The sequence below is a fragment of the Taudactylus pleione genome, unplaced genomic scaffold, assembly GCF_031769625.1.
Source record: "Taudactylus pleione unplaced genomic scaffold, aTauple2 ptg000231l, whole genome shotgun sequence".
NCBI lineage: Eukaryota > Metazoa > Chordata > Amphibia > Anura > Myobatrachidae > Taudactylus > Taudactylus pleione.
In genome coordinates, this window is record NW_028284633.1 from 1,478,441 (window position 1) to 1,503,151 (window position 24,711).

The window sequence follows — 24,711 nt, forward strand, 5'->3', positions numbered from 1 at the left end:
TAAGTGGAGATTGTACAATAAGGCCCGTATTCAATTTGAAGCGAAGAGTCGTTTTCGTGTGTTTTGGGCGCAAACTTTTTGCCGATGATGTCATTTTCGCCTGTTTTGATTTTACTCCGTATTCAATTTGGCAGACTTTCCACCTAGGCTGAAAGTCAATGCAATGTAATAGGTAAAAAAGATTCGCCTATGAATAGCAGGCAGAAAAAAGGGCAGAATTGGGGTTTTGGGGAGCAATGTTGCGGGAACGCCCATGCAGCTTTCAGACAGTCCCCCAAAGGTAAACTGTGCCAAAAAATTTACTTAAGGACACCCCAAAAAATCACTTTGAATTTGGGGGCAAAAAAAAAAAGTGGGGGGACAAAGTTAAAAACTAGCGAACTTGACTCTGGGGGGTTCCCCAAGTACGCCCCAAGTGTTTTTTTAATTGCAGGTGCTTACAGAAGGTGGATTTTTCTAAATTTGTTCAACTTCACTTTAGCAACTTTAAAATATGCTGCCCCCCCCCATTTTCAAGTACCCCAAATTTGCTGGGATAAGTTATTTTCTGCAAAAATTACTCCTGAATACTATTCTGCACCACGTATAGAAAAATGCTATTTAGCAGCTATTGAGCCTGTTTAAAAACACCAAATACCTTCAGCAAACCAAATCGGGGGGTACCATAGCTAACCCCCATGTCAGAGCATCTTTTGGGAGGTGTCAGGCTGATTTCCCCAAATTTGACATGACTTTCCGCTTGTTTAAGTTTTGCTGGGTCTCGTTTTCGCCTACTTTCAAATTGAATACGGCGATACGCGGGCACGCACGCAATACTTTTCCACCTGCAAAACAAGCGAAGTAGGCGAAAAGTCCGGGAGGCGAAAAAGTATGGCGGCTCGGCAAAATTGAATACGGGCCTAAGTGGGGATTGTACAATAATAGGGTACAAATATGTAAAGCAGACAAATTTTCATTGATTTTGTTGTCAAATTTAAAACGCACATTTTTTAAAGACTGGTTTTGCCTTTAAAGATATTGCTGCTTTAAATCTTGCAGATAAATAGAAGTAAAATCTGAACTTTTACAATATTTTACTTATTATATTCTCCTAAACCTGTATCATTTATTTCAGGTGTCAGACTTCTTGATTTAGGTAAGTTTTTTTTTGCACAAGTAAATACAAAATTGTCTAAAATTTATATTTTATTAAAAGGTTCACAAATCCATGAAGAATAACCGTTAGCTATTTTAATTTGCAGCAATAGTGTCGGCTATCCAGGCGTTGTAGTTGCAGACCTTGGTGTAGACACCGGGATAGTCCACCAGGGCACAGCCGTATCCCCAGGAGACAATGCCCTGGAGCTGTCCGTCACAGACCACGGGTCCACCAGAGTCACCCTGAGCACAGGAGGGAGATTGTTAGACATTCATACCACATCATGATCAACTACTATATTATTTCACTATGGAATTGCACAGATTGTTTACATCAAACTTCCTCAAGTTTAAAAACTTTGTTGAGCTATACAGTACTATGTATGAATGATCATGATTCCATTGGTATTGCAATGATGAACTACAGTAGTAACATTACCTGGCAGGAATCCTTGCCACCCTCCAGATAACCAACACAGACCATGTTCTCAGTGATCTCTCCTGGGTAGGCGTTTTCACACTGAGCAGAGGTCAGGATGGGGGCATCCACACAATGTAGAAGATCTGGGTAATTGCCTGAAAAAAAATATAATTATGTTTTGATTGGTTTTGCTAACTTTGCAATGGACTCATTGACAGAATTATTTCTCAAAGAAGCTCAAGAGCAAGTATGGACTTTAGTTATTGATCTGTAACTTACTGCCGCTGCTGAGTGTGTTTCCCCAGCCGGAGATCACACAGCTGGTGCCAGCATCAGCGCAGCCATTGGGCAGAGCCACAGGCTGGACGTAGTCATTGAGGGTGGCGGGGGAGGAGAGCTTGATCAACAGAATGTCATTGTCCAGGGTTTTGGGGTGGTAGTCTTTATGTTTGATGACGCTGGTGGAGCTGATGAACTGCTCTGTGCCCTCACTTGTAGCGATGTTGTGTTCTCCCAGTCTGACCTCAACATTCCTGGATGAATGGAAATACAGCACAATCATGTATGTGATACTTGAGGCATTCTGGAGACAACAAAGAAAATTTATATTGAGAGGATATCACTCAGAGCCAGGGCCAGATTAACAGTGGGGGCTGATGGGACTACAGCCCCAGGCTTCTACATAAAAATAGGCCCATCATTATGATCACAAAATGATGCAATTATTATACTTTTACATATTTAGAGAAACATTGGGACTGAAAATGTAATGTGTGTACATGCTCACATGGCACTGGCCACACCCACACAGCACTGGCCACACCCACGCAGCACTGGCCACACCCACATGGCCACACCCACACATCACTGGTCACACATCCTTTGATAATTTGCTTATAATTGGCCTGTGAACATTAGCAGACCCAGGCCCATTTGGACCTTAAACTGGCCTTTATCTTACCTCAGTTCTGCTTATACCCACTAGATTGTAAGCTCACATGAGTAGAGTCCTCACAAGCCTTTGTTTTTATGTCTTTTATATCCCATGTATGCTTTCCCTATACAGTAGTGATGAGTACTGTGGGCCCATACTAATCATTGATGTTAATATTACTACAACTTCTACAACATATAATAATAATAATAATAATAATAATAATAATAATAATAATAATAATAATAATAATAATAACATCATCATTACTGGAATATTACTGTTGGAATGTTTAAGATTTAACAATATTAAACATTACAAGCATTAAATAAATTAATATCACATGGAAATATATGTTACATAATAGAAAGAAAACAGTTTAATAATACTTGTCATATCAAACTACAAGACAACCAATAAATCATCAAATCAATCTGTAAAGAAACCAGTAAGTGTCAATGACAAGAATCTATTCCCCAATGTTTGCACTTACTGTTTGGAGCAGTGAGCAGCAGAGACCACCCACAGGCTGTTAATCAGGGATCCTCCACAGAAGTGGTACCCAGAATTCAGGGACACCTGGAAGGGAACAGAGTTCTCTGCACAGACGTAACCTCCGACTATCTTATCATCCTCCAATGCAGCTGTAAAAGAACATATAAAACTAATTTACCTAATAATGTACTCAGGCGTGGCTGTTTGGCTTTAGAAAGCGAGGGATGCAGTGACACATACAGACAGCACAGAGGCAGCAGTGACACCTACAGAACAGAACAAAGGCAGCAGTGATACCTACAGAACAGCACAGAGGCAGCAGTGACACCTACAGAGCAGAACAGAGGCAGCAGTGACACCTACAGATTTGAACAGCACAGAGGCAGCACTGACACCTACAGAACAGAACAGCACAGAGGCAGCAGTGACACCAACAGAACAGAACAGATAAGAGGCAGCAGTGACACCTACAGAACAGAACAGCGCAGAGGCAGCAGTGACACCTAAAGAACAGAACAGCATAGAAGCAGCAGTTACACATACAGAACAGCATAGAGGCAGCAGTGACACCTACAGTACAGAACAGATAAGAGGCAGCAGTGACACCTACAGAACAGAACAGCGCAGAGGCAGCAGTGACACCTAAAGAATAGAACAGCACAGCGGCAGCAGTGTCACCTACAGAACAGCACAGAGGCAGTAATGACACCTACAGAACAGAACTTCACAGAGGCAGCAGTGACACCTACAGAACGGAACAGCACAGAGGCAGCAGTGACAACTACAGAACAGATAAGAGGCAGCAGTGACACCTACAGAACAGAACAGCGCAGAGGCAGCAGTGACACCTAAAGAACAGAACAGCATAGAAGCAGCAGTTACACATACAGAACAGCATAGAGGCAGCAGTGACACCTAAAGAACAGAACAGCACAGCGGCAGCAGTGTCACCTACAGAACAGCACAGAGGCAGTAATGACACCTACAGAACAGAACTTCACAGAGGCAGCAGTGACAACTACAGAACAGAACAGCACAGAGGCAGCAGTGAGACCTACAGAACAGAGGCAGCAGTGACACCTACAGCTCAGAACAGCACAGAGGTAGCACTGACACCTACAGAACAGAACAGATAAGAGGCAGCAGTGACACCTACAGAACAGAGCAGCGCAGAGGCAGCAGTGACACCTAAAGAACAGAACAGCATAGAAGCAGCAGTTACACATACAGAACAGCATAGAGGCAGCAGTGACACCTAAAGAAGAGAACAGCACAGTGGCAGCAGTGTCACCTACAGAACAGCACAGAGGCAGTAATGACACCTACAGAACAGAACTTCACAGAGGCAGCAGTGACACCTACAGAACGGAACAGCACAGAGGCAGCAGTGACAACTACAGAACAGAACAGCACAGAGGCAGCAGTGAGACCTACAGAACAGAGGCAGCAGTGACACCTACAGCACAGAACAGCACAGAGGCAGCAGTGAGACCTACAGAACAGAACAGAGACAGCAGTGATACCTACAGAACAGAACAGAGGCAGCAGTGTCACATACATACCAGCACAGAGGCAGCAGTGACACCTACAGATTTGAACAGCACAGAGGCAGCAATGACACCTACAGAACAGAACAGCACAGAGGCAGCAGTAACACCTACAGAACGGAACAGCACAGAGGCAGCAGTGACACCTACAGAACAGCACAGAGGCAGCAGTGACACCTACAGAACAGAACAGCATAGAGGCAGCAGTGACACCTACAGAACAGAACAGCACAGAGGCATCAGTAACACCTACAGAACAGAACAGATAAGAGGCAGCAGTGACACCTACAGAACAGAACAGCACAGAGGCAGCAGTGACAGCTATAGAACAGAACAGCACAGAGGCAGCAGTGTCACCTACAGAACAGAACAGCGCAGAAGCAGCAGTTACACATACAGAACAGCACGGAGGCAGCACTGATACCTACAGAACAGCACAGCGGCAGCAGTGACACCTACATAACAGAACAGATAAGAGGCAGCAGTGACACCTACAGAATAGCACAGAGGCAGCAGTGAGACCTACAGAACAGAACAGAGGCAGCAGTGATACCTACAGAACAGAACAGAGGCAGCAGTGTGACATACATAACTGCACAGAGGCAGCAGTGACACCTACAGATTTGAACAGCACAGAGGCAGCAATGACACCTACAGAACAGAACAGCACAGAGGCAGCAGTGACACCTACAGAACGGAACAGCACAGAGGCAGCAGTGACACCTACAGAACAGCACAGAGGCAGCAGTGACACCTACAGAACAGCTCTGCACAGAGGCAGCAGTGACACCTACAGAACAGCATAGCACAGAGGCAGCAGTGACACCTACAGAACAGACCAGCACAGAGGCAGCAGTGAGACCTACAGAACAGCACAGAGGCAGCAGTGACACCTACAGAGCAGAACAGCACAAAGGCACCAGTGACACCTATAGAACAGAACAGCACAGAGGCAGCAGTGACACCTACAGAACAGCACAGAGGCAGCAGTGACACCTAGAGAACAGAACTTCACAGAGGCAGCAGTGACACCTACAGAACGGAACAGCACAGAGGCAGCAGTGACAACTACAGAACAGAACAGCACAGAGGCAGCAGTGAGACCTACAGAACAGAGGCAGCAGTGACACCTACAGCACAGAACAGCACAGAGGCAGCAGTGAGACCTACAGAACAGAACAGAGACAGCAGTGATACCTACAGAACAGAACAGAGGCAGCAGTGTCACATACATACCAGCACAGAGGCAGCAGTGACACCTACAGATTTGAACAGCACAGAGGCAGCAATGACACCTACAGAACAGAACAGCACAGAGGCAGCAGTAACACCTACAGAACGGAACAGCACAGAGGCAGCAGTGACACCTACAGAACAGCACAGAGGCAGCAGTGACACCTACAGAACAGAACAGCATAGAGGCAGCAGTGACACCTACAGAACAGAACAGCACAGAGGCATCAGTAACACCTACAGAACAGAACAGATAAGAGGCAGCAGTGACACCTACAGAACAGAACAGCACAGAGGCAGCAGTGACAGCTATAGAACAGAACAGCACAGAGGCAGCAGTGTCACCTACAGAACAGAACAGCGCAGAAGCAGCAGTTACACATACAGAACAGCACGGAGGCAGCACTGATACCTACAGAACAGCACAGTGGCAGCAGTGACACCTACATAACAGAACAGATAAGAGGCAGCAGTGACACCTACAGAATAGCACAGAGGCAGCAGTGAGACCTACAGAACAGAACAGAGGCAGCAGTGATACCTACAGAACAGAACAGAGGCAGCAGTGTGACATACATAACTGCACAGAGGCAGCAGTGACACCTACAGATTTGAACAGCACAGAGGCAGCAATGACACCTACAGAACAGAACAGCACAGAGGCAGCAGTGACACCTACAGAACGGAACAGCACAGAGGCAGCAGTGACACCTACAGAACAGCACAGAGGCAGCAGTGACACCTACAGAACAGCTCTGCACAGAGGCAGCAGTGACACCTACAGAACAGCATAGCACAGAGGCAGCAGTGACACCTACAGAACAGACCAGCACAGAGGCAGCAGTGAGACCTACAGAACAGCACAGAGGCAGCAGTGACACCTACAGAGCAGAACAGCACAAAGGCACCAGTGACACCTATAGAACAGAACAGCACAGAGGCAGCAGTGACACCTACAGAACAGCACAGAGGCAGCAGTGACACCTAGAGAACAGAACTTCACAGAGGCAGCAGTGACACCTACAGCACAGAACAGAACAGAGGCAGCAGTGACACCTACAGAACAGAACAGCATAGAGGCAGTAGTGACACCTACAGAACAGAACAGCACAGAGGCAGCAGTGACACCTACAGAACAGAACAGCACAGAGGCAGCAGTGACACCAACAGAACAGAACAGCACAGATGCAGCAGTGACACCTACAGAACAGAACAGCACAGAGGCAGCAGTGACACCTGCAGAACTTCACAGAGGCAGCAGTGACACCTACAGAACGGAACAGCACAGAGGCAGCAGTGACACCTACAGAACAGAACAGCAGAGAGGCAGCAGTGAGACCTACAGAACAGAGGCAGCAGTGACACGTACAGCACAGAACAGCACAGAGGCAGCAGTGAGACCTACAGAACAGAACAGAGACAGCAGTGATACCTACAGAACAGAACAGAGGCAGCAGTGTCACATACATACCAGCACAGAGGCAGCAGTGACACCTACAGATTTGAACAGCACAGAGGCAGCAATGACACCTACAGAACAGAACAGCACAGAGGCAGCAGTAACACCTACAGAACGGAACAGCACAGAGGCAGCAGTGACACCTACAGAACAGCACAGAGGCAGCAGTGACACCTACAGAACAGAACAGCATAGAGGCAGCAGTGACACCAACAGAACAGAACAGCACAGAGGCATCAGTAACACCTACAGAACAGAACAGATAAGAGGCAGCAGTGACACCTACAGAACAGAATAGCACAGAGGCAGCAGTGACACCTACAGAACAGCACAGAGGCAGCAGTGACACCTACAGAACAGAGGCAGCAGTGACACCTACAGAACAGCTCTGCACAGAGGCAGCAGTGACACCTACAGAACAGCACAGCACAGAGGCAGCAGTGACACCTACAGAACAGACCAGCACAGAGGCAGCAGTGAGACCTACAGAACAGCACAGAGGCAGCAGTGACACCTACAGAGCAGAACAGCACAAAGGCACCAGTGACACCTATAGAACAGAACAGCACAGAGGCAGCAGTGACACCTACAGAACAGCACAGAGGCTGCAGTGACACCTAGAGAACAGAACTTCACAGAGGCAGCAGTGACACCTACAGCACAGAACAGAACAGAGGCAGCAGTGACACCTACAGAACAGAACAGCATAGAGGCAGTAGTGACACCTACAGAACAGAACAGCACAGAGGCAGCAGTGACACCTACAGAACAGAACAGCACAGATGCAGCAGTGACACCTACAGAACAGAACAGCACAGAGGCAGCAGTGACACCTGCAGAACTTCACAGAGGCAGCAGTGACACCTACAGAACGGAACAGCACAGAGGCAGCAGTGACACCTACAGAACAGAACAGCACAGAGGCAGCAGTGAGACCTACAGAACAGAGGCAGCAGTGACACGTACAGCACAGAACAGCACAGAGGCAGCAGAGACCTACAGAACAGAACAGAGACAGCAGTGATACCTACAGAACAGAACAGAGGCAGCAGTGTCACATACATACCAACACAGAGGCAGCAGTGACACCTACAGATTTGAACAGCACAGAGGCAGCAATGACACCTACAGAACAGAACAGCACAGAGGCAGCAGTAACACCTACAGAACGGAACAGCACAGAGGCAGCAGTGACACCTACAGAACAGCACAGAGGCAGCAGTGACACCTACAGAACAGAACAGCATAGAGGCAGCAGTGACACCAACAGAACAGAACAGCACAGAGGCATCAGTAACACCTACAGAACAGAACAGATAAGAGGCAGCAGTGACACCTACAGAACAGAACAGCACAGAGGCAGCAGTGACAGCTATAGAACAGAACAGCACAGAGGCAGCAGTGTCACCTACAGAACAGAACAGCGCAGAAGCAGCAGTTACACATACAGAACAGCACAGAGGCAGCACTGATACCTACAGAACAGCACAGAGGCAGCAGTGACACCTACATAGCAGAATAGCACAGAGGCAGCAGTGACACCTACAGAACAGAACAGCACAGAGGCAGCAGTGACACCTACAGAACAGAACAGCACAGAGGCAGCAGTGACACCTACAGAACAGAACAGCACAGAGGCAGCAGTGACACCTACTGAACAGAACAGCACAGAGGCAGCAGTGAGACCTACAGAACAGCACAGAGGCAGCAGTGATACCTACAGAACAGAACAGAGGCAGCAGTGTCACATACATACCTGCACAGAGGCAGCATTGACACCTACAGATTTGAACAGCACAGAGGCAGCAATGACACCTACAGAACAGAACAGCACAGAGGCAGCAGTGACACCTACAGAACAGAACAGCACAGAGGCAGCAGTGACACCTACAGAACAGCACAGAGGCAGCAGTGACACCTACAGAACAGAGGCAGCAGTGACACCTACAGAACAGCACAGCACAGAGGCAGCAGTGACACCTACAGAACAGACCAGCACAGAGGCAGCAGTGAGACCTACAGAACAGCACAGAGGCAGCAGTGACACCTACAGAGCAGAACAGCACAAAGGCACCAGTGACACCTATAGAACAGAACAGCACAGAGGCAGCAGTGACACCTACAGAACAGCACAGAGGCAGCAGTGACACCTAGAGAACAGAACTTCACAAAGCCAGCAGTGACACCTACAGCACAGAACAGAGCAGAGGCAGCAGTGACACCTACAGAACAGAACAGCACAAAGGCAGCAGTGACACCTATAGAACAGAACAGCACAGAGGCAGCAGTGAGACCTACAGAACAGCACAGAGGCAGCAGTGACACCTAGAGAACAGAACTTCACAGAGGCAGCAGTGACACCTACCGCACAGAACAGCACAGAGGCAGCAGTGACACCTACAGCACAGAACAGCACAGAGGCAGCAGTGACACCTAGAGAACAGAACAGCACAGAGGCAGCAGTGACACCTACAGACAGCACAAAGGCAGCAGTGACACCTACAGAACAGTACAGCACAGAGGCAGCAGTGAGACCTACAGAACAGCACAGAGGCAGCAGTGACACCTAGAGAACAGAACTTCACAGAGGCAGCAGTGACACCTACAACACAGAACAGCACAGAGGCAGCAGTGACACCTACAGCACAGAACAGCACAAAGGCAGCAGTGACACCTATAGAACAGAACAGCACGGAGGCAGCAGTGAGACCTACAGAACAGCACAGAGGCAGCAGTGACACCTAGAGAACAGAACTTCACAGAGGCAGCAGTGACACCTACAGCACAGAACAGCACAGAGGCAGCAGTGACACCTACAGCACAGAACAGCACAGAGGCAGCAGTGACACCTAGAGAACAGAACAGCACAGAGACAGCAGTGACACCTACAGACAGCACAGAGGCAGCAGTGACACCTACAGAACAGAAGAGCACAGAGGAAGCACTGACATCTATAGAAAAGCTGTAGGGAAGGGGGGTTATATCCGCACTGAGAACTATCTATTAGTGATGTAATATAGTCGTTACCCAAATCAAGTTCAATATATATCTAACACAAGTTAGATCTCAAAAATAACTACTATTGGTGGTGCTCCCCAGAGCCCAGATATATAACGTGATTATAACAAAAAGAAGAAAGAAGGCTCTCTTTTGGGGGCACTCTTTGTATATAATTATTGATGATAAGAATAAAATTTAACATTTATTAGATCCATTAAAATAAAGTCTTCAAGGTATAAGAGGACAATACAAGACACTACAAAACAAAGATACATATATATATGTTGCAATCTGTAAATATCGCGTCCTAAGATATAGGTGAATCCAAATTCTTTATTTGATAAATGAGGATATGGTGTAAATTATGCAGTGGAAACACTGCATCCATACAAATTCCTTCTATTAATTTGATAGTTCACCATTAAGACATTTATGCAACATCAAGAAAAAATAGCGAGAAGCGAAAATATTAATTGATATCTTAAACCAATATGTTCAATATATCATGTCCTGAAGTATAGGTGAATCCAAATTCTTTTACTAATAAATGAGGATGTGATGTAAATTATGCAGTGGGAACACTGCATCCATACAAATTCCTTCTATTGGTATAATAATTCACCATTAGGACATATATGCAACATCAAGAAAACAATATATAGCGAAAAGCGAAAATATCAATTGATATCTTAAACCAATTTGGTCAATATCTTTGTAAACCTCCAATATTGTCTATGCAAGGGTTATGTGCCATAAAGTAGTTGATGCAGAGTGATCAGTATTTCTGCACATAAGTATAGATAAAGCTCTAACATCCAAAGTCTTGTTTATAATATAATCTGTAAAGACCCCAGACGGAGAAAATCATACCATGTGCTGAGTTGGAATAATTTGTTCATACAGGAACAGCTAAATAATATTTTTAAGTGTGCTTGCAAGCATATGAAATTAAATCAGTTCTTAATCTGTTGTTCCTTAAATATGTTGACCAATCATCTTGTCCACAACATGTGTGGAGTCTGCAGTTTGTCCAAATACAACAGTAAATATACAGGCAGAGTTATGACATTCTGATGTGCAGACACAGCAGTCTACGCTGTGATACAATTACCCTTGAGATGAGACAGAGTGGAGGGGAATGGTCGGCTAGTGCACTAGTCCGGCCAGATTCATCTTAGGTCACTGGACGCGCGTTTCGCCCGCTATAGGCTTGTTCACCATCGCATGCAGTGAAGGAGCTCTGCTCTTACCTTTTGTACATGTCTTCCTGTCAGTGTCCCGATCACGTGATCGCGGGATATCTATTTTCATTGGCTCTGTCTCCCATGTGATCACCTGTCTTGGTCACATGTGTCAACAGAGCCATCTGGTATCTATCATTCTATTAGAGACAGAGTATCCGTCTCCTGTTTGTATGAGGTTAACTCCTGCTGTGCTAGTCCGCACAAGGTTGCATTGACTGATAACCACAGTGCATAGCGTGGAATATGATATAATTGATAATGAAGTAAAGTTACACTATTGTCTTTTCTAGTAAGGATGAAGGTTAATTAAGTAAAAAAAAAAAAATACACAAAATATAGATTCACTGAGTGGATCAAATGTGTTATCTGATCAGTATTAGTTAAGATGTGACAATTATCCTTAAATAGGCCTGCTTATTCAATGCTGGTAGAGTTTTGTAGCGCATATATCATCCTATTCAAAGGAGAGTATTGGGTAACATATCCATACTAATAATAATGAACTTGTTAAGTTAGTAAATAAATGATTGACTTCTAATTTGCTAAATAGCTGATAGTCACAATACATAAGTCATCCTAAGGAGGTATAGAATGGTTATGTTGTGCAAAAAGTCCACTGTTCTTGTCTATATAATAAAGATAAAGATGATAAAAAAATATATTTTTAGAATATACATGCACGACTTTTGATATTTTCTCTGGTCAGCATTGGTCATAGTATGAGTCCTAATATAAAGGCACCTATTAAGTGTCGGTCAGATATTTACCGCATAGTGTTAACCATCTATGGATAAGAAGGACAGCAATATGTTCCATATATTGATAAATAGATTAGGTTCATATTTCATCCCCATGTGTTGTCTGTTGGGAGTGATGCGGGGAACATATATGTAAGGTCCTAAACCCAGATATAGGCTAAATAGATTGTGCCGTGAGAAAGGTGGCACCATATGGTTAACACAGGTGACAGCTACTTCATGCCATTATATCATGTATTGAATGGCACGTGAGCATATCATCTGTGTAATAATGTGTCTGAATGAGTACATTGGGTATCTGCTGTTACATTGTATCAGCAAGAGGAAAACTTGTTGATATCATTGCAGGACTCCTCCCTGAAAATCTATAATGAGAGTACCCATATGGAAGTAATAAAGTTGAGAATAGATCTTACTGCAGTGGCAATTGCCCAAGTTACTTTCCATCATATGTCCAGATAGACATTGGTGATTGGTGAACATTGGGGTCATACATGGAGTAAATTGAAGGTAGAGAGAACAATGTGACTTCCATTAGTACTGGTAGGGAGACGGCTCTGTTGCTAATAGCATTGCAGAGTTATAATTCCTGTTTTCCTATAGGTGTCACATATAGAGAGTAAGGTGTCTCTGAATCCAGAGAAATATTGGTGCTAGTAAGAAGTTCCTTGAATAAATGATTGACTTCTAAATTGATAAATAGCTGATAGTCACAATACATAAGTCATCCTAAAGAGGTATAGAATGGTTATGTTTTGCAAAAAGTCCACTGTTCTTGTCTATATAATAAAGATAAAAAGGATAAAAGAATTTTTTTAAATATACATGCACAACTTTTGATATTTTCTCTGGTCAGCATTGGTCATAGTATAAGAGTCCTAATATAAAGGCACCTATTAAATGTCGGTCAGATATTTACCGCGTAGTGTTAACCATCTATGGATAAGAAGAAGGACAGCAATATGTTCCATATATTGATAGATAGATTAGGTTCATATTTCATCCCCATGTATTGTCTTGGTGGCATGTTGGGAGTGGTACGGGGAACATATATGTAAGGTCCTAGACCCAGAGATAGGCAAAATAGATTGTGCCGTGAAAAAGGTGGCACCATATGGTTAACACAGGTGACAGCTACTTCATGCCATTATATCATGTATTGAATGGCACGTGAGCGTATCATCTGTGTAATAAGGTGTCTGAATGAGTACATTGGGTATCTGCTGTTACATTGTATCAGCAAGAGGAAAACCTGTTGATATCATTGCAGGACTCCTCCCTGAAAATCTATAATGAGAGTACCCATATGGAAGTAATAAAGTTGAGAATAGATCTTACTGCAGTGGCAATTGCCCAAGTTACTTTCCATCATATGTCCAAATGGACATTGGTGATTGATGAACATTGGGGTCATACATGGAGTAAATTGAAGGAAGAGACAACAATGTGACTTCCATTAGTACTGGTAGGGAGACGGCTCTGTTGCTAATAGCATTTCAGAGTCATAATTCCTGTTTTCCTATGGGTGTCACATATAGAGAGTAAGGTGTCTCTGAATCCAGAGAAATATTGGTGCTAGTGAGAAGTTCCTTGAATAATAAGGAATTAGACAGTGTGAGTGTGTGAATGTAGAACAGTGTATAAAAGTAGATATATTATTCGATGTATCATTTATTCTAAGGAATTGCTAAAATGTGACCATATCGTGAATGTAATTACTGTGAAGATCTAACTTAAGATCTTGTTAGAAGTGTTAAAGTGAAAAATGTGGTCGGAGATTATGTGACCAGGTGATGTCAGTGAAAGAGGGAAATAATGATTGTTAGATTCCTAGATTATGGTGATAACATAAGATAGAATGAATAAAAAATGTTGTTGAACCAAGGAGATATAATGAATTAATCTCTATGCTAAAAGAGAATTATGATAAAAAATGTTGTTTATTTGTCCATGTAGAGATAAGTGGACAGATAACCCCATTAAAGAATTTGTTAAGAAGTTATTAGATAAAGGCACTATAATTTATATACTCATTTAGACCATCAGGGTTTAATGCTCCCAATTTGAAAGTCCAGGCACTCTCTTTGTGTGTCATGTCTCCTCCACGTATACCAAGACTAATTTTCTCTAGGCCAAAGCATTTAAAATCCTGGTTGGATCCTTGATGGTATCTTAAGAAGTGTCGGGCTACCGAGGTTAGCTTTCTGTGTTTTTCCAAGTCCGAGGATGCATTTCTAATGGAACCAATATGTTCCAGGATTCTATGTTTAAATGCTCTAGATGTCATACCAACGTATTTTTTATTGCAGCTGCACACTATGCAGTAGATCGCCCCTACTGCATTGCAGTTCATTAAGTTTTATATATATAGTGTTTGGCCAAATTTGTCTTCCACTTTGTTAGTCTTTAATATGAATTGACATGCTTTGCAAGTGCCACATGGAAAGGTTCCTGTTAGTTTCGCTGGTCTTGGTGGGTTTTTGATGAAATGACTCCTTACCTGCCCATCACGTAGGTTTTTGGAACGTCTCCAGCTCATAGAGACCTTGTCATCAAGAATTTTTGATAGGTCTCTGTCAAGATGTAGGGTATGCCAGTGTTTTTGTATGATCTCCTGTATCTGTCTCCATTCCTGACAAAAGTCGCCAACAAAGCGGAGTTTGTCTGGGGTCTTTTTAGCTTTATTATCTTTAGTTGGAAAGATTAAGGACTCCCTTGGTATGTCAGATGTAATTTTTTTAGCTCTTTTAATCGACCTTTTGCTGTAACCTCTTACCAGAAGTCTCTCAGTAAGTTCTATACATTTTTCCTCAAAGATCTTTTTATCGGAGCAATTACGTCTTATTCTTAGAAATTCCCCTTTTGGTAGATTTTCTATAGTAGGTGGAAAGTGAGAACTGGTTTGATGTAGGAGATTATTTGTTGCAGTTTCCTTTCGGAATAGTTCTGTTTGAATCATGCTGGTGGGATCTTTATATATTCTTAGATCTAGGAAGGGAACTGATTAGTGACTGATGTAGTGCATCAATTTCAGATTTATGGAATTGATATTTAGACTTCCAAAATGACATCAGAGAATTTTCATCACCTTCCCAGATCATGATGATGTCGTCTATGTATCTCCACCATGCAGTTAGATGTTTCGTAAAGTTGTCATTTTTGTCACAGAATACAATTTCTTTCTCCCACCATCCTAGAAACAGGTTTGCGTAGGTCGGGGCACACGCTGCCCCCATAGCTGTTCCCCTAATTTGGAGATAGTGCTGATCACCAAATGTAAAGCTGTTTCTAGTTAGTACGAACTCCAATAGTTCCATCAGGAAGTGGTGGAAGTCATTAAACCCTTCCATCATTAGGAAGTATTTCACTGCATTCATACCTAGTGCATGTTCTATGCTGGTATATAGTGATTCTATATCCAGCGTTACTAGTAGGTGTTGTTCATCTAATCTTACATCATTTAATTTTTGCAGTACATCTGCTATGTCCTGGACATAGGATGGTAGGCCCAGGACATGATGCCTCAGATGTAAATCAATGAATTTTCCAACTTTTTCTGATACTCCCCCTATCCCAGACACAATAAGTCTTCCTGGTGGTTCAGAGAGGTTATTGTGTACTTTTGGGAGGAGGTAAAATGTTGGTGTTTTGGGGTATGGTATTTTGAGATATTCGTATTCTTGTTTACGAATTGTCCCATCCAAAAGGGCTTTGCCCAATATCCTATTGAGGATTATGTTGGAATTGTCAGTAGGATTAAATATAATTCTTTTATAACACCTTGTGTCCTCCAATTGACGTAAAGCTTCCTTAATATATAGATCCTTAGGCCAAATCACGATGTTGCCCCCTTTATCTGAGGGCTTAATGACTACATCTTGCCATTTATTCATCTCTTTGAGTGTTTTTATTTCCTGGCTGGTCATGTTACCATATGTTCATTTTTTCTTCTTCCTACTTTGGTTGTGTAGGGTATCAAGATCACGAGATACCAATTCCTGAAAGATTCTAACTTCAGGACATATTTGTTCCTGGGGAAAGAAATCTGATTTCTTTTTACACATTGGTCATTGTAATGGATTGGGTGTTGTTGATAGTGTGTTCTCTTCCTCCAATTCTTCCAATATATTCAGTGCCATTTTTTCTTCTTCTGTTAGACATTGTAAAAGTGACTGAGAGCTTGTCATTGATTCTTCCATATCCTCCATCATTCTTTCTTGATTTGAAAAGAACTTTTTAAGGAGTAATTTCCGTCCAAATAATTTAAGGTCTTTTTCCCACATGAATCTATTAAAGGATCTTGTTGGTGAGAAAGTTAAACCTTTCTCTAGGATTTTTATTTCACAATCATTTAAGATTCTTTGGGATAAGTTGATAATTTTCAAGTTTTTGTTCTCCATGTCTCGTTCCCTTTCCGTGTCCTTGTGAGGTATCTTGGTGTTAATTGGGGATCCCAGGTTTGTTCTCCTATGTTTCTTCCTCCCCCTCCTCATCTTCCTTTTGGGCGATGTCTGCCTCTGTTGCCTCTGCCTAGTCCTAAAAAAGAAGAGTTGTCGTTATATATATCACCTCTGTATGTAGGGATATCAGCTCTATTGTCCTCAGTGAAGTCCTCTCCTCCTGATGATTCTGCTTCAGATGAAGTGTAGAGTTCTTGGTGTTTGGGAGTTAGTTTCCTTTGATCCAGCCTATTCCATCTGAAGACATTACCTGATTGGAAGTCTCTTTTGTCTCTATTAAATTTGTTCTGTTTACGATCAATAATAGTTAATTCATAAGTTTCTAGTTCTTTTTTCTGTTTTTCAAAGTTTTTTTGGAAAATGGAGTCTTTCTCCCAGTGCTCTAACTTCTTGCCAAGGTCTTCAATTTCTTTTTCAAAGTTGTCTAATATTAGATGATTGTGTTTGATTAGAATAGAAATCAAATTATTGGAGCATTTTAGTAGCGTGGTTTCCCAGTCTTTAACTAGGTTTTCAGTGGCCAATTTAAAAGTTGGGAAGACTTTTGGTCTGAGACCCCTGGGTGTGATCTTATGTTTTATATAGTTGTCTAGAGTTGTAATATCCCAGGATACTCTTATTTGTCTCTGTAGCGTAAATTTCAATTTGTGGAGGTCTTCACCCCAGTTCTTAATTTCTGAGGTTTCCAGGGGGGATATCCGGAAAGATATCATCTAGGTTATCAAGGACTTTTTTTCTAGCACTAAGTTCATTCTTAAGGGAAAATAAGGACATGATATACCTTACAATAATAGAGGTATACCTTAGATTGTTTAATAAAAATTATTATTTGTAGAATAAATTGATGTATTTCTTTATCCCATAAGGAGTTATCTCATGTCAAAGATTTTGTTGGAAAGAGACAGGAATTATTGTGTACAATGTAAGAGCAGTTTTATTGATAAGTAATATTATATACCTTGAGACAGGACAAAGAGATGTCAAGTTGATTGATTCGTGCTGGATAACAGAAACTGAATTTAAATCAGTAATTGTAGATTCTGTAGGGAAGGGGGGTTATATCCGCACTGAGAACTATCTATTAGTGATGTAATACAGTCGTTACCAAAATCAAGTTCAATATATATCTAACACAAGTTAGATCTCAAAAATAACTACTATTGGTGGTGCTCCCCAGAGCCCAGATATATAACGTGATTATAACAAAAATAAAGAATTTGGATTCACCTATATCTTAGGACACGATAGTTAGGGATTGCAACATATATATATATATATATATATATATATATATGTATCTTTGTTTTGTAGTGTCTTGTATTGTCCTCTTATACCTTGAAGCCTTTATCTATAGAAAAGCACAGAGGCAGCAGAAAATTAGAAACTATTTCCACTAGCAGGAGATATGGTTGTCTGCATCAGGAACTGTACTCTGCTTTACCTGAACCTTCATCCACATCTGATTAGTGATTACACTTAAATAAATAAAATATTAATACCAACAACTAATATCAGATGGGAATAGCCCCTGCTACTGTTATGCATCAAAGTAACTGACTCCACCCTAGGGATGGTCATCAACCATCAATGGTTTATGGTTTTGCCATCAACGACGGAGATCTAATGGTTCTCTGACATCAATGGCTGTCTGTCAGTGATGGTTATTTTCTTACAAAGGGCACACAGTTTAGTCCATTACCAGCATTGCTAAAAGCAGCCTCAGAATCACATTACTAAGAACCACCCTCTGAACCTGATTGGCCCGCAGCACGCTGTGCTCCCCATGAGGAATGGCCACCCCTGTGTGCAGACCATTAATGGTTCATGCCATCAACGTTAATCATCAATGGCAACATTTATGGTTAACCCACCGATATTCTATCCCTACCTCTCCCATGGAGCAGCCCTTCCCCTTCCTCTACTTATGATCTCTTCTCTGCTGCTTTGTACAACAACTAATGCAGAGAGCAGTTTCTCTCATTATACTACACATGCAGAACAGTGGTTGTTGCATGGTTTTTTTTGGTACATATTTATGTTATGGACCCATTCACCAAAGCTGAGATATTTGTACAGCAGAGACCCAATGTTCCACCTTGTCTCCATACACTACTATGAGAACATAGTAATTATGCTATTCATTAAGTCTACAAAACTGTTTTTAGAGCATGACTGCAGGAAGTATTCATATCCCATTAGCCCTCCAAGCCCTGCTGCTTCCTAGGAGCTAGGTCCAGACTGCCAAGAGAGAAGACAGAGCTGTTTGGCTGTTTGGATCCCTCAGCCTTCTCCTCTGCCCCCGCCCCCACACACACACACCCACCCACCCAGGATGCAGGAAAATGCAGCAACACTTCCGGGATCGAACCCAACACTGTGCATTTTTGCCACTACTGTTAGTGGGGACAGTGGTATTAGTTCATGGCACAGCTATCTGAGCATTGGAACAATAATTACTGTTCCAGCAGATTTTGAATAGATTGTTAATTTGCGCAGGACTATAGTGATTACTGATGACTAGGCTCCTGTGTGTATTGATGTGGCCTGGGTTGGTGTGTATTAATGTTACCTGTGTGTGAGAGTTATACATATAGATTCATTTTAATGCACACCATTCACGCAGAAAACTTCAATACATGCAAAGCATGCACAAAACAAATATATATATATATATATATACATACACACTGTATGGCACCAATACACCCAGTGAGGCATATGCAGAGTAACCCAGCACAATTCGAATTGATGTAAAAAGCTGCAATTGTGCTAATATTTAAAGCTGTAAACATATTAAGTTGCATTCTGGTTGGCAAAGTACCATCCCCATCCCGTCTATCCAGATGCAAGGAGGCAAAATCGTGCAAATCCTCATGGACACATACTGTTTGTACTCACCCACCATTCTGGACATGCACAGAGACTAATCATGCAACTGCTGCAGAGCTTACTTTTTCCATCAGACCCAGTGTGTATTGATGGTATATGTATAGGTGTGAATGTATATCCCCCCCCTTATCATTGCTAGTATATTTAAACAGTCCTTCCTGGAACTTGTATGTAACTTGCAGTGATGTATGAGTGAACCAGTATCTAGTTTAGACCCCTATGAATTGTTATGACTATAGTCTGTAGAGTTCATTCTTAATATATGAACTATTTGGGTTGCCCCAGTTGTGACTTTGTTTTAAGTTTTATGTTTTGCATTTTGTATAAATATATTAGAGATATTTTTCTCTTGAACATCAGGGTGTAACTTACAGGTAGTAAAGTGAGTATATAAACTCAGTACCTCAGTATCTCTGCTGTCATCACTGCCACCAACAAATGATCATTTGCTCAGAACCAACGTTACAATATTCTAGGACTCACCAGCTGCTCCAAGGAGCGCACAGATCAGGAGAAGTTTCATTGTGGAATCTGATGCAGAATAAGTCTATGGTAAAGTGTTACGTGAGATTTATACTTAGAAGATCCCACTCACTCCGCGTGACACCTGACCTCCAGGGAGGAAAACATGTAGGTACAATATAGTATATGACTGACATGATTAGGAGACGTAAATAGTTTATCAGTGGCCTTGCTGGCAATCTATTTCTGTAATGTAAATATTTCAAGGCGATAGATTATTTGGGGGTCATTTAAAGCTGAAATGACCATTGTAAGGCATAAAAACACATCTGCATTCTATACATGCACACGAAAATACATAAAGTCTTATAAACACATTATTAGTTTATATAAAAGTGGTCTTAAGCATTACAGATATATAACATATTTATCTAATGAACTAAAACACAAAATAACAGGAGTTGGGTGAAAATTTGATCAAATTTTATTTGACAATTCATTAAAATTCTTTCAAATGATTAAAGTTAGTGTGATGTTAGACAATAAGAACGGACAACATAAGACAAGACAGTCATGCATTCCAAACTCCATCATTGGTGTTCAACTTTCCAATAACAAATACACTCAGACTGATGGTGTCAAATGCCCTGATGGGACAATAATCACATGTCACTGGCTGAAGAGATTGCACAGTGGCATAACAATTGCCCCCGCAGTCCTCACGGTGGTTTGGGGGCACCGGCAGGGGGTGCGGGAGCAGCAGCATAACTAATCCAGGCTGATGGATGCTGGCAGAGGAATCCTTCAAGGGCAGATTGTACCGCCGGGAACTCAGGAGAGTTCCCGCTGGGCCGGCTCTGTCCTCTCTTAAGTGGCTTGCAGCCAGGCTGATTTGGCTGCGGGGCCGGTTGCGGTGTGATTGGAGCACAGCTCAGATTACCAACATTTCCATTTCGGTCTCCTAGGGCAGCTTCTGCGCATGTGCAGAAGCTCTCTATGAAGGAAAATGGCTGCCGTGCTGACTGGCTACAGCAGTTGCTCAATGGGCCATTGCGGAGCCTCCTCACCACTTCGAGTCCAGCTGGCATACTGGCTCAGCCCCATCTCGCTCCTATCAGTGTCACTCAGCAATAGAAGTGGAGGAAGAGGTAAGGGACATGTAAGGCTATATCATCTCATCACTGTATAATATGCAACTTGTAATGTACATGTGTTTTTCACTATTACACTGTGTACATATATAATCGTCTCACAATGTCCATCTAACTTTTACTGACTGCCACACTGTATACAGTGTACATAATATATATATTAGATATTATATAAATATACTGTATACAGTGTGACAGTCAGTAATGAATCCATCTGACACAGAATAAACACCTTTATCATATTTTCAGACTATATTTTTTTCCCTTCTCTATTAATAATTTTTAATATGAGATAATAAAAATTTAATTTGAATCATTTCCATGAAGGATCTCAAGAAGACTATCAGTGTATCATGTATGTTATGCAAAATAGCAGTCTATGTATCTGTATGCCCAATTATAGAATATCTTTCTTTTATTTTTTTGTCTATCCTTAATGTACTTATTCTATGGTAAAATCCTCCCTGGAAGAATGTATGGTATCATTCACCAGAAATAATATACAGACAAAAGTCATCTTAATTTATGGTCTGTGCGAGTGTATATTGTCTCTACCTCATTGTTTATTTTTTATGGGTTGTATCATAATTTAGCTCTCAACGTGCCCCTTAAATGTCACTCAAACTTTCCCATGTGCCCCTTTAATGCCATCACACCCCTCCACATGGCCCTTATGTACCATAAGTCCTTAAACATTCCTCTATATGCAGCTTTCCATGAATAATGTCCCCTGGCTTGTTATATTGTCCTAGTCTGGTTAGCACAGATTATAAGTAATGTTATCCCCACGCACTTCATACCTGCATGGATCCTTTTATGCACCCTCACAATGATGTTCACCTTGGAAGAATAAATAAACTCACCAAATGATCTATCTCAGCTCATAGTGCACAGACCACTCTTGCAGTTCTTTAGCCAATCATGAAGAGTATGACGGCAGGCCAGACTCTTATATAAATAGTTTAAAATATATATTTTTTGGAATATATAATGTTTTGCTGTTTTGTCCGGTTGGGGTGATTATGTACTGAAGAAGGTCACTTAAGGTGAAACGTCGGCTATGTTTGTATCTACAATGTGAGTAATAAATTCTAGGTCTTGAAGCAGAAGTCGTGGTGAGTTCTCTCATTCTTATATGGAATGGTGATCTTGGGGAGCGCCAAACTCCAATTATTGCAAGTTCAAATTTTTCCTTGATATTTTCTGTTTTAATGTCCTTTTAAGGGGATGAAGATGAAGAAGAGATCCACTTTCAGTTTCTACAATTATACCCTCAACCAGAGTACACCCAATAACAAGCAGTCAGTTTCTGTCTGCTTCGTTAACATTTGGTTTTATTTAAAACAAATAAATTTAAAATAAATAAAAACCTTACATCACACATATACCGTGGCCATTGTGGGTTAGATGTTGTTAATAACTCGCTGTCACTCCTTAATGGGGTGAGCTCATTGACAGCTCATTGAGCCCACTTTTTGGTCACAGAAACAAGTCACCCAATACGTTTCATAAAAAATGATTTCTTCAGGGGTGTTTAAATCAAAGTGACTAAACTACCAGCCTAAACTTTAATCCTCAATCAGGATGGCAAATTGTACATCCTTTAAAAGGCACTCAGCTGGAGATATCCAATGAGGGCAGTTTTCCAGCAGCAGTGTACAGCTCACAGGTCAGGTAGTGAATCACACTTTACAGCTGTATACTTTCAATTAAACAAACCGACACCGACAAAAATCCCATGTTGATGTGCATCAACCCGGGATTTTTAGGTCAGTGAAAAAGGGGTATTATTTTTAAATATTAAAAGACATGTATTGTAATTAGAAAAAGTATTTCTAATACTATTGCAAACATTGGATTGATTTGTATGTTTCTTTATAAAGTAGATGCATTTTTCTTATATGCATTGTAACAATGTGCCACAGCTAGAGGTGAGTGGTTCAGACTCAGAGAAATCTGACAGAACTGAATTTAGGGGTACTTGTAATGAGACAAAATGCAGTATTTCTGGAAATCTTGGATCTCATGTGTTTTCGCTCACATAATCCAATCAGGGGTTGAAGCAGGATAATCATCATTTTCCTATATTTCTCTGTGCTCACTTTTGTTACTCACATATAAGGGCTCTGTGAGGTAGCTCATCTGCAATTTTGACTCTTGTGATGGGTGTGACAGGAACGATCATCAATGTCAGTGAACTGGAAGTTGAAGTTGAACTTGAGAGTAAAAGTAAGAAGAAATTACCAATAGATTGGGTACAGGCTCTGAAGTGGGTTATTTATTCCAAGCTGCTACTGAAAAAGGGCTATTCAGGCCCATACATACATACAAGGAACAAGATGTGTAGTAGCGCTTTGATGATAAATAGTCAGAGATAAATAATTTCATTAAAAACTTGTGTTGCTTTAATATAATGTAATGATACAAAATAAAATACACTAAGATCAATTATTTGTGACTAAAATAGCAAAACAGTGTTTCACCCTGATGTGAGTCCACACAAACACTATGCCTGTTCCTATATTACTACCGGATATATAGATGACCATGGATGGCAATGAATAACACTTGCAGAAGTATTTTATAGGACTGTCCTGTATAAAATATCAGATGGTACCTTTGAAAAAGTTGTTATTTGGTACAGCGAAACGCGTTAGTAATCATCATCACCTGTCAAGTGACTCCACAAATAGCGATATTGCTACACAAATTATCCTGGACCAACCCACCGGATTTACCCATTATTGGGACTTTATTTGGAACTATCCTCGTTTCGCCATATCCTGGATCTAAAAGAGAGGTCCACACCGTGAAATACAGCATATGAATCATGTATGTCAATAGGAGTATTCCCCCTATCGGTGCAAAGAATGGTAATTATATTCAGGACAGTCCTATCCATGACTGATACAAGTGTCATTTGCTGTCATCTGATATTTTATACAGGACAGTCCTATAAAATACTCGTGCAAGTGTTATTCATTGCCATCCATGGTCATCTATATATCCGGGAGTAATATAGGAACAGGCATAGTGTTTGTGTGGACTCACATCAGGGTGAAACACTGTTTTGCTATTTTATTCGCAAATAATTGATTTCAGTGGATTTTATTTTGTATCATTATATTATATTAAAGCAACACAAGTTTTTAATGAAATTATTTATCTCTGACTATTTATCATCAAAGCGCTACTACACGTCTTGTTCTTTGAACTTGAGAGTAATACTAGAGACTGAGACTACAGGTCCCCATACACCAGCAACGGATCGCGCAATCCTGCGATCCAGAGATGCCGGGTTGCATCAGTGAAATACAACAAGTTGGATTTCACTGATTTACCGATCACGACTAAAATATGATCGTGATTTGCAAATCGGTGAAATTTAACATGGTGAATTTCACCAATCCTCCGACGGAAGAGTGGAACATTGATGGCCGGTGGATCAGTGTTTCCGATCTGATCGCAGGATCGCGCAACCTGTCGGTAGGTGTATGGGGACCTTAAAGGCCTCATTTAAC

At 41.8% G+C, this 24,711-nt stretch overlaps 1 protein-coding gene across 1 annotated transcript; it reads right to left on the reverse strand.

Moving 5' to 3' along the window:
* Window positions 1-1,230: 1,230 nt before the first annotated feature.
* Window positions 1,231-15,187, reverse strand: LOC148516908 (trypsin-like). Its single transcript, XM_088479396.1, has 6 exons — window positions 14,729-15,187; window positions 11,477-11,561; window positions 2,986-3,136; window positions 1,838-2,091; window positions 1,577-1,713; window positions 1,231-1,380 (listed from the first exon to the last, which is right to left on the reverse strand). The coding sequence occupies exons 1-6, from the start codon at window positions 15,185-15,187 to the stop codon at window positions 1,231-1,233; spliced, it is 1,236 nt and encodes a 411-aa protein (XP_088335522.1).
* Between the last annotated feature and the right edge of the window lie 9,524 nt (window positions 15,188-24,711).